The sequence below is a fragment of the Alligator sinensis genome, unplaced genomic scaffold (assembly GCF_000455745.1).
Source record: "Alligator sinensis unplaced genomic scaffold, ASM45574v1 scaffold615_1, whole genome shotgun sequence".
NCBI classification, from domain to species: Eukaryota; Metazoa; Chordata; order Crocodylia; family Alligatoridae; genus Alligator; species Alligator sinensis.
Genome location: NW_005841982.1, coordinates 591,055 through 602,684, shown reverse-complemented (window position 1 = coordinate 602,684; position 11,630 = coordinate 591,055). Strand labels below are relative to the sequence as shown.

The window sequence follows — 11,630 nt, the reverse complement described above, 5'->3', positions numbered from 1 at the left end:
AAAACTGAGCACCTGGGACATGGGGGCAACATTGACTTCTGGTTGCCATGCAATTGAAATCACGGCTTCCAGCTGCAGCCACTTTTTTCACCTCCCCCTGTCCCACCTGTGCCACAAGTCGGCTCTCAAGGCAATTGCGTTGTTTGCCCTGCCCTAGTTACTCTACTGCCAAAAAATTACTAAACTGCTCTGCAGCATTCCTGAAGTAGGTCACTGCATCCCCTCTTCCAAGTTTCTCATCTCAAATGAGATATTTTTGAAAAATAAATAATCAGAAGGAACGCAATTACCCTTTTTACTTGAACCTAAAATGAGGTGCCCTCCCCCCAGCCCCCAAACAACATAGGGAAAAAAGCCCTTTCTCTTAGATTTGCATACAAAGCCAGTGGGGGCAGGTGGCTGCTGTGGCTCTGACTTTGGCCGTGAGCCCAGGTCAGGGCCAAAGTCAAACCTACAGCAACTGCCTGCCTCTCACTCCATTTGTCTTGAAGCTTCTTCCCTCCCCTGCCCACTTTGCCTCCCCTTACTGTGAGGCACAGCTTGGCTCCCTCTTGGACTGGATTTTCTCCCAGACATGGAGCACATGGAAACTGCTTGGTCAGTCAGCAGTGCTGCTGCTGCTGCATGGTCCAGTAAGAGCTGTGCTTCCATGTGCTGTGCTCCAGGGAGGGCATAGAGCCTGAGCTGTTTCTGACAGTGGGGGCAGGGGGAAAGGGCAGAGACTGGGGAGCTGGGGTCAGGGAAAGGCAGAGGCTGTGGGGAGCTGGTGGTGGGAGGGTGCAGGTGGCAGGAGGGGCAGGAAGGCTGCAGGGGGAAGAAAGCGGGGGGGGGCAGAAGGCAAGGGGTCCACCTGATTCCTGCCAGCCTGTAGCAGTGGAGGGAGAGGGAAAACAAATTCAAGACAACCCTTAAATAATTAGATTTTGTACCTGGAAAATTATAACACGTTTACAACTTTTCCATATATAGAATATAAATATTGGGGGAGGGGGGTCATCTTAAATTCAAGTAAATATGGTCTTTAAAATATAATATTGACCCAAAATTGACAACAGTATATTAGATTGTGTCTCATTAACTGAGTCTTCAAACATCAAGAACAATCAATTATTATAGGTCAACTCTGTTCTTTATAGCTCACTCTAAGGATAATGAACTTATCAAAAACAAATCAACAAATGTTGTTCAGAATAGGAAGGTATGGAGAAAAACTAGCTGAGATGAGCCATTGCTATATTCTCTGAAATTATTACTCATTGCAATAACTTCCTAGTTATGCTGGATACATATAGTGTTTGCTTCTTAATGAAACATAAAGTCTAGTTTACAAGTCCATTATACTCTGCAACCTGCCCACTTGAAAAATGATCTGTCCATATAAGTCTTGCTGCCTTGATTAGAATGTTTTGTTCTAATTTTATTGCTTTGCTTAGGAACTTTTAGTTTCTGTTGGTTCCTAAAATCCTGTTTTCCAGTAGTAGCAGAACAGTGGTCATTGAAGACGTCACATCCAGACTTCTCCTCTATAACAGTCTGCAAGAATTTCAGGGCATAGCCTCAGTTTACCTGTTTAATCAAATTTTAATTAATTGCCATTAGACTAGGATTACAGGTCAATATTGGACACAGAATGAGTTTGTAATTTTAATAAATCATCCATAGCGCTTTTCCCACATCATGTGCGTGTGGGTCCCTCCTGCATGACACCTCACCTCACGTGCAGCTCCTTGCAGGCTCCCTTGTGGCACTGCACTGCACATATGCTCTGGGTTGCTGGCTTGTTGCATTGCTCCACCACTTGGGGAAGAGGCATGCAGCAGAAGCCTGGGGAGGGTGGGGAAGCCCTGAGAGACTGCTCTGGCTGCAGCAGAAGCTGGAAAGGGACAGTGGTGACCAAATGGGGCCAGGGGGCTACATATGCAGCCTTCAGTCTGCCAGTTGGACAGCCCTGATCTAAACAATTGCATTTTTAAAAAGTCAAAGCTATCTTTGTTCCTAATATGCATTGGATGCTAAAATGTTTGATGGCTCTCATTAGCAGTCTGTGACATATCCAGAATTGTTTTGTTAATCCAAGGATTGTTCATGGTCAGCATTATTTAGTTATTTCTAACTAAAGTGACACTTCATAAAAATAGCAAATGGTTGGCAACTAATGGCCTCTGAATTCTATTTCTAGCTCTAGTGTCTATTTCGGTTCCTCTTGGTTGCTTTTCTTCTAACAAATCAAATTTAGGATTGCAGCAGGAAATTTAGATTTAACCTCAAGAGTCAATGTTTTGTCTCATATCTGCTCTAATGTGATGCAGATGTTGGGACTGTTGTATATAACTCAAGATTTTATTGAACTAGCCCTCCTGGCTTAATAGAAAACATAGCAAACTTCAGTGAACATTAAACACAGACAATTCTGAGGACGGCAATCTTGAGCACATATATAAATATATTTACAAAATGCTTGAGATTTTTTTTTTCAAACTGCAAGTCCCTCAGCTGTTCTGTATGAATGAGGAAGGGGAGAAGAAAGTGAGGGTTAACTAAAATGTAAAAAAAAAAAAGACAAGAAAAGACCTCAAAGGATTTTCAGGCTGATTTTTTCCCTGTTTTTTATGTTAATAATTTGGCAGTTGTTAGCAAATTTATGGGCTGTTCTGAGTATTTTTTAAACATCAGATGCATCATCCCTTATCTTGAACCCTATTCTAGTTTTCCCTTTTTAGTTAGTTTATGAGGGGCTAAATAACTTATTGATGAACACCAAAATATTTTGAGCTAACAAAACACTGTACTGTGCCATGTGAACCCCAAAACACACTAACTTTAAATTGTTCCATCACAACTTTATTTTTACTGAATCATGAATTTTCTTATTTGTAAAATGGTATTAAAAACTGCTGTTATTTTGTGGAACCAGTTAAGCATCATACTGGCTCATAATTAAGATATTGCAAAATGTAAGGCTATAAACCAAAGTTACATCACCAGAGGGTGCTCTTCCTCCCCACAACACAATACTAATCTTGTTATATCAGCTTCATTTTAAATTTCTGCAATCTATGCAGTGCAATCTTCAGGCAAAAAATAGATTGGATAGAAAGCACTTGATAGCCAATCAGAAAGGAAGAAAGGAAGACAGAGGTGTACAGAAAAATTATGTCACAGCAGTAGTGCAGATATCTACTTACTATCATGATGACCAATATTGTTTCCTTATGCTCCTTTTGTCTAGCTTTATCCCTCTGTTGACTCTTGTCTTAACCTCCAGACTAAATCTCTTTGGGGCAGGGATTTTTTACTACAATAGCATTTTGGTCATGACTATGATTCCTGGCTGCTAAGGTACACTAATAATAAGAATAGGAATAAGAATAATATGGATGTTAGCATAGTACAAGAGAATCCCCAATTCCTGTCCTGTCCTGTAATTCTAAGATTCAAAGAAAGTTAAAGTGTCAAAAAATCACTTCTCTTTTCAAATAAGGGAATATACAAAATTACAATCACGTAATTACAATATTGTGAGTCGATCATTTATAATCACTAGCCCTGGAGTGAAATCATTCAATAGAATCCTTGCATATTAAACTATAAGCCTAGTATTCCCCTATTAATCAAACTGATCTGAGTAATGAATTTGTCTGTGTTTGTGGTTAATTGTCTTTCCCTGTCTTTTCCATCTGTCTGCTTCTTGTGGTATGTTAATCTGTTACTGCAGGAATGTATAAAACCTAGAAACACTGGGACCTGATCTCAGCTGGAGAATCAAAGATACTACTGTAATGCAAATAATACATGTTATTGAACTGCAGAGAAATCTTTAGTTATGACGTTGACATCAGTGCATTTTCTGCCCTTAATGCCTCAAAATGTCTGCTGCTTGTCTTATAATAGAAGAAAATCTATATGGTTAGCCATTTACAGAAGCATCACTTAATAAAATAATAATATTGATGGTTACATTACTGCAACCAGCCTTGACCATCAGATTACATACCCAGTATGGAATTATTAAATCATAAAAATGCACAATAGTTCTGTTATCATAAGAGTAAAGATTTGATGCCATCAATTCAGCATGACCATAAATCATCACATTTAAATCTCGTTTCTTTCCAGGCTTAAGTATAGTTCTTTCCTTTCCGCAGACACTATACAACATTTACAAGTAAGTGCATTAACCTAAGTGCTTTACCATTCTACTTAAAACATTGCATTTAATGGTTTCCTCATATGAGACATAACTGTTTGGAACATTTGAAAAACCTTTGTTTCTTTCAGCCAACTACTGGACTACTAACGTAGTGTATGTTTTTCTGTGTCAAGTTTTCAGAGTCCGTGACACTGGTTTCTTTTCATGTTTGTAATTCTTCCAGTTTCCCTTTCACTTTCAGTCTTTCAGACACACAGTCTAGCTCATTTCCTCTTTGTAAGTGTTTTTCACAAGGTACATTAAATAGATTCATTCTGTTGATTAACAATACTTTATTCAAATGTGCTCATAGTTTCCTTTAATGCTATTTATTGGCTACTAAAAGTAGATCAGTACAGGTGATTACCTTAAACCAGTTTATCCTTTTCCAAATCTCTTAAAACTCCTCTCCATAAAACATGCAGAAAACTCTGGTCAGGTAAAGGCTGGGCAAGTTGTAACTTGTGATTATTGTTGATTGGCTTATTACACTTATGGATGGTACACACGCTATCCAGGGTAGTTACTCTACCCTGAAAAAGCCGTTTTCTGTTATATTTTCCTCTTTTTTATTTATTTCATGCCCTGCCCCCCCCTTTGTGCATCTGCTTTTTCAGACTCTAACCTCTTTGCTGGAACTATAACTAGGGATCTACTTAAAACACATGGAGGAGAAGTAAAATATGCAGGTTGCTTGTGGCACCTGGCACCATTTTTGTCGTCTATTTGTGGCAACTCCCTCCCTCTACCCCCACTTGGCTGATTGGCCAAGGGTCCCTGGAAGCCCTGCCCCTCACTGCTGATTGATGGAAAGGGCTGTCTTTCATGTGGCTCCACTCCTTGCTGGTGATAGGCAGAGAGGGCTCCCCTTGATGTGGTCCCACCTCTTGCTGTCACTGCTGATTGGCAAAGCGGGGCAGGCCCAAACAAAAGGCAGCCCTCTTTGTCAATCAGCAGTGGAGGGAAGAGAGGATGGCTGCCATTTTGGCTGCTCCTCTTCATGCTAGTGGTTTCTTCTCCACCCCAGTGGGCTGGGAGGCTGACCTGCAGCAGCCAGTGCCTTCCACTGTGGAACCATTTTAATTTTTAGTAAGTTTCTTTTCCTTCCCCATGATTCCATGCAAAATCATGTGGTACAGCAGTTCTCACAGTAATTGTAGAAACAGCCTTTTTTGGTGGTTTCTGTGAAAATTGTAAAATTACAAGTTGAGTAGATCCCCGACTGTAACCTGCCAATGTTAAGAGCAACTTGGTAAACGCCTATAGGCATCAGTGGGCACGTCTACATGTGCACCATTACTGTGCAATAACTTCCCATTCTGCACAATAACTATGATGACTTACACCTACTCGGGAGTAAATTTGTTACTTGTGAGTAATTACTACATAGTAATTACTCTCTTAGCACAACCAGGGCTGTTAGAATCATTTACAAAGGTGCACACAACTTCTGGGGACAGACATAGGCAGGTTCTGAGCCTCCCGCATCCACCCATACATGATCTTGCTGAGCTGCTGAAGCATGCTACCCACCCTAAAATATGATGTCTATCACCTGCATGGTGGGCCAGACCAGGTAGGATTAAGTTCCCCACAGCACAGTTCATAGATTCATAGATTGTAGAGTCGGGAGGGACCACAATGGATCATCGTGTCTGACCCCCTGCCCCTGGCAGGAAGGAGGACCAAAGTCATATGACCACAAGCCTCCTCTTGAAGACCTCCAAGTAAGGTAATAGTACCACCTCTCTTGGAAGCCCATTTCAGATTCTGGCTACCCTTACTATAAAAAATGTCTTCTTAATGTCTAACCTGAACCTACTGTCCACTAGTTTGCACCCATTATTCCTAGTTACTCCTAGGGGTGCTCTGGTAAATAGCACATCTCTAATTCCCTGTTGTCCTCCCTTGATAAACTTATAGGTGGCTACAAGGTCTCCCCTCAGACGTCTCTTGTGAAGGCTGAAGAGATCCAGATCCCTCAACCTCCCCTTGTAGGGTCTTTCACGGAGGCCACTAATCATGTGAGTGGCCCTCCTTTGAACCCTCTCCAGATTCTCCATGTCCTTCTTGAAATTCAGCGCCCAAAACTGGACACAGTACTCCAACTGTTGCCTGACCAATGCCACATAGAGGGGGAGCATCACCTCCCTCAATCTGTTGGTCACGCATCTGCTAATGCATGACAAGGTGCGACTGGCCTTGTTGATGGCTTCATTACACTGCTGGCTCATGTTCATCTTGGAGTCAAATATGACTCCAAGATCCCTCTCAGCCACTGAGCTGCTGAGGAGGTCATTTCCCAACCTATAGGTGTGCTGGGGATTCCTCCTCCCTAGGTGGAGTACCTTGCATTTATCTTTGTTGAATTGCATCCTATTTCATTCTGCTCATTGATCCAACCTGTCCAGATCGGCCTGTATCTGCTCCCTGCCCTCTGCTATGTTAACTCTGCCCCATAACTTGGTATCAGCTGCAAACTTGGAGAGGGTACTCTCCACACCCCCATCCAAATCGCTGATGAAGATATTAAATAACACCGATCCAAGGACTGAACCCTGCGGGACCCCACTGCCCACCTCCTTCCAGGCCGAGAACAACCCATCCACCACCAGTTCCCACTTGAGATGTCTTCAGTGACTGTCTAACTCTGTTCCATCCCCCAAATCATGCTGTACTATAAGACAGGGAAGGAAATTACACATAAACTGGTACAAGTTATCAGAAACCGGTTCAAATCTGTAATGCAGCAGAAGTTCAGTGCATATAAACCACTTTCAAAAGGGCCCAAACCAGTTTAAGCTAAACCTGGATGGATGTAGTATCAGACTCAACTGATTTAGGTTAAATAGGTTTACTGAACTTCTGTCCCAGATCTCCTTCAGAGTCAGGCTGTCTGCTCCAGCCAAGCAAGGGGGCATGCTCTAGCACGTCCTGGCTTCTGGCCTGGGCCGCTGCAGGCATGTGGCTGCTTTTCTGGAATCAAAACTAAATGTGTGTTCACTTGCTTATCAGTTCCATCTACACAGCTTAGGCTAACCTGCAAAGATTTAACCGATTCAGATTTCGGCTTTTTGACTATCTGTTCTTAACCCTAAAGTTCAACACGTGAGACAGGTGTTATTGGCACTGAAAAGGTGATGGTATTTGTTCCCTTCTTTCTCAGCACTTTCTTTCTTTTTCCTGTGCTTTAGGGCTTTTGCTGGTCAATAAGGGCCAGAAAGGAATACCTTTCCTTCCACCCACTCTATGAATACTACAGGGGGGAAGGTCAGGGAGGGACATTCCTCTTCTTTTAATCTATGGCATAGGGTCTCCTTAGTGTTTTGGGTATTGTGCCATGTAGTTGCAAGTGAAGCTTTAAAGTGGCAAATAGGGAGATTGTTTGGGTAAATGGTAGCCTGTGAACACAGGAACTGGGTTTAATGGCCCAAAAGTCTCCTTGTAGTCTATGTTCCTATGCTTTGTATTATATTTTTCTTTTTATGTAAACATGGGACGTGGTTTCTGCCTTCTGGCTTGAGAGACAATATGTATAATTTCTGTTTACAGGAGCTCCAAACTCCAATCCAGGCAGGTATCAATTCTTAAATCTGAGGGCATAGTCACAAATTGTCTGGTAATTCAGAATTGAGGTTTTCCAGCAAACCTGCCCTCTTTCCTAACTTGCAATAGGTTTGCAACTGCAAAATTTTTTGAAAGAGCAAAACATTTAACAGATTTTATGCAGCTGTTTTGTGTGTGTTTGCATTATATATATAATATACACATACATACACATGTATATACATACATACATGCATGCACACACTTGCACACACACACACACATATTCAGGCTTTATATATAATGTTGTTTTTTCTAATCATATATACAAATATATAACTTGATCATGCAATCCTTTGCAAGGCAAATCTTCCATAGACATACTGTCTACTCAATAATTCAGTCTAAATAAGAACATAGAACCAGTATATAACATCTATCCTTTTTCCTAACTCTGACAGCTAATAGTCAATTCCTTATGACTTCCAAAACATATTTGAAATTTCAAAAATCAAGAAAATGCAATATTATTTCTGTTTATTCTATTTTTTATAATTAAAAGGATATTTTGTAGGTCAATGGCATTTAGGTGATGATGCAGCCATACTCATTTAGCAGTATATCTACAACTAAACAACAATGCTGTTAGCCACAAATGTTAGTTTTACATTTACTACAGTGTGTGTGGATGTGCTGGCTGAAAACATCAGCAGCCTCACATTAAATTTCATCATCTAGATAAAAATTTTCACAGCAACTCCACATGCTATGCGATAAGATGACAATTGCATTAACATAGCTACCATAAGTCACTCCAGGTGAGCTTGCTATTTTTATTGCTAGATGTTGCTGAATAGGGGAAGCTGACCCAAAAATACGGGAATAAAACATATACTCCATCTAAAGTTACACAAATCTTCAAGAAGTTCTTTTAGAATGTTTAAGCATCTCATGTATTGCACAAGAGTGATAACATGAGACATGACTTGTTCTACTTCATAGAGCTTGTTCAAATTAGAGTTCTGCAGTTACTAGGGAAATGTAAATTAGGTAACATGTTTTGCTCCTTAAAACAGATAGTTCTGTTTATTTTCAGGGCATACTTAAAGAAAACACTGAAGAGAGATTCTTTCTATGATGGATGTGTACCTCTGGTGTCTCCTATCCTGCTGTTTACTCTCATTAGCATTTGGGTGACTTTATCTCCATGCGATATACTTGCAAAACAAACCAGAATGTTTTTCTGGATGCTTGGTGTTACTTTCTCAAATATTCTTGTAAGTATTTTGTGATTGTGAAGTGTATTTTGAGACAACTTTCTTTCAGCAAGACTGTTCTTTGATTTGATGCAAGTAAACCCAAGAGCAATGTTAAATCTCCTAGAAGCATTTGCACTGGTCTTTAGTTCTAGAATGAAGGATCAAAACAAAGCTTCCATATTGCAGTCTCCTTTATAAAAATGTATTGCATCAGTTGTTAGAAATGCTGAAGCTTATTCTAATTTTTAGTTTTTTACTATTTTGTACCATTTTCATATGGGCTCTTCTTCCAGGGTTTTATGAACAATGCTGAGGACTAGAAAAATGGCTATGTACCACTGTTGGGTGTGAAATTTTGAGTATGTAAGTGATATATAGGCCTCACCATAGCCTTGTGCTCAGTGGTGGTTTTCTCTTGGATCTCCATTGTTTTCTAGCACCTCCTTTCATTATCTTCTAATGTGGATTGTGTAAGAAATCTTTTTGAGATAGTGAAAGGGCTTACAATATAATAACAATGAACATTATTTTTAATACATAAGATCTCATTGAAATCATGGTGTGAGCCCCAATTCAAGTTAGTAATTGGCTTTATTGGAACTTAGATACATTCTGAAGTGGTTTGCTAAATCAGTGCCTTATGCTAAAAATTGACTGCCCTGAAACAAATCCTACAAAAATGTTGCATTTTTTGCAAAATAATACAGTTTAACATATATCAGCAAATAGTATAATACAATGCAAAAGGATACAAAGCTATTTCAGAGAATTATATGAGTAAACAATTAGCTTTATACTGTGATCTACAAAGGCACTAAGATATTGGACAGTCAGTAGCTTTTCTACACATTTTCAGTAGAACCTTGTTTCTGCAAAAATAAATATAGTTTAGTAGATTTAGTGATGCATATTTTACACTATATTTTATTGACACTATATTTTAATAATTTGTAGTGCACACTTTCATTATATAAGTTAATTTCAATCAAAGCTGTGATCACTGCAATATAGGGCATGCATTTCTTAACATGTAAAAACGAGTTACTTGGATTTACAAGCATTTAGTCTCATCAAAAGTACTGCCAATTTCAAGAGATCAGAAACCATGAGTAATTAGATTCTATTTTGTTCCTGCCCAAATGCAGTGCACACATGCGTGTGGGTGAGAGTGACGTTAGCACTGTCTGCTCTCAACCCCACATTTGCCCCTCCCCTACCCAGCAATTGATTCTGACTGAAATTTTGAAATAAATCATGTCTCTCCAGTCCCTGCATCAATTCTCCCATTCCCACCTGCCCAGCTCCCACCCAGGCCCATGTGAGTAAAAATGAGTGTCTATGTACAGCGCTCTTTTTCCAAGCATTCTTTTAAAATTATGGTCAGAACTGCAGTAGATCCATCATGGGGAATGCCAGCCTTGTTTTTCAAGGCTACAAATTTTGAGTGCAAAATTTTTCATTACATAATGTATACTTTTTCTAAGCAAGCAGTCTGTGCCCTAAAATGAAAAAAAACATGTATTTCGTATGATGAAGAAAGGTATTTCAGAGTTTGACAGAAGGCAGACTCAACTTAAACATCTCAACCAATCAAGAAGAACTGTGGCAGGATACATTTAAGGGGAAAAAAATTAGGCAAGCCAAAAATTTCTTGTTAGGCTGCAGTTTATCACAGCTATTCAGTGTAATGTGCGTTTCAAGGTCCTGTTTTACTAAAATAACCACTGCTGTATGAGAGTTACATGCATTAAACACGTTTAAGTAGTAGTTCACTACAATTTGAAGAGCAAAAAGCTACATTTCCTATTCCTCCAGTAGTTTTTACACACAGTCCTTTCAGAGACTGAGGAGATGTTGTCATAGTGATAGCTTTTCACCCTGAGCTTTGATACATCAGGTTTTCATTATCTATTTTGTAGACCACAAACTGCAGCCCACGCTTCTATACCTGCCAATATCTTGCACTTCTCATTCCTTTGACAACATGTTTATATGCCCAGTAGGTACATTTGGCTTAAAGCCAGCTTTCAAACTTGACCTCATAACAATTCAGTGTCAGAATGGACAGGGAAGACAGAGGCCTCCTGGGAAAAGAGAAAGAGAGATGCCTTTAACTGGAAGGTCTAAGAGACAGGTAGCAGAAAACCAAGGAAGGCCCAGAAAGAATCTGTCAGCATCCCTCTCTATATGGACAGCTCCTTTCTTTTCCTCCCTCCCTCTCACAATCTGTCCCATTGGCAGCCAGCACTAGCGTGGATTCTGGATGCCGGAAAGTGAGGCCGTTGAGCAAGCTCACTGTGCATGTGTCTGCTGGGCAAGACTGCAGCTCTCGTGCTGAGACTGGAGCTCTCTGTGGCAAAAGGGGATGTGGCCACACTCCTGCGCCCCTCTGGGTTCATCCCTGGCAGCCAGAGGCAGCATTGCCTTTTGAAGCCACACCATTTACCCTAAGTAGCGATTCTCTTGATCTGAAACAAAACCCCCCTGAGAAATATCCAGGCAAATTGTATATGCGCAAGTAGGAACAAGAGGCAAATGATCAAACTTTTATATGAACTGCAGGTACTCTTAGAAACCCCTCTGAGGCAAGGAGAGATTTCCATCATAGTTGAACACTTCTATTAAGGTTTTAGGGT

The 11,630-nt window shown here is 40.3% G+C and overlaps 1 protein-coding gene across 1 annotated transcript in view; it reads left to right on the top strand.

Annotated features, from left to right (window-relative positions):
* Positions 1–11,630, top strand: part of LOC102387428 (ethanolaminephosphotransferase 1-like) — a 90,998-nt gene that overhangs the window by 71,567 nt on the left and 7,801 nt on the right. Inside the window, exons 7-8 of the mRNA XM_025201048.1 lie at positions 4,117–4,165; positions 8,832–9,012. Coding sequence (XP_025056833.1) covers positions 4,117–4,165; positions 8,832–9,012 — 230 coding nt within the window. The remainder of the gene's footprint in view (positions 1–4,116; positions 4,166–8,831; positions 9,013–11,630) is intronic.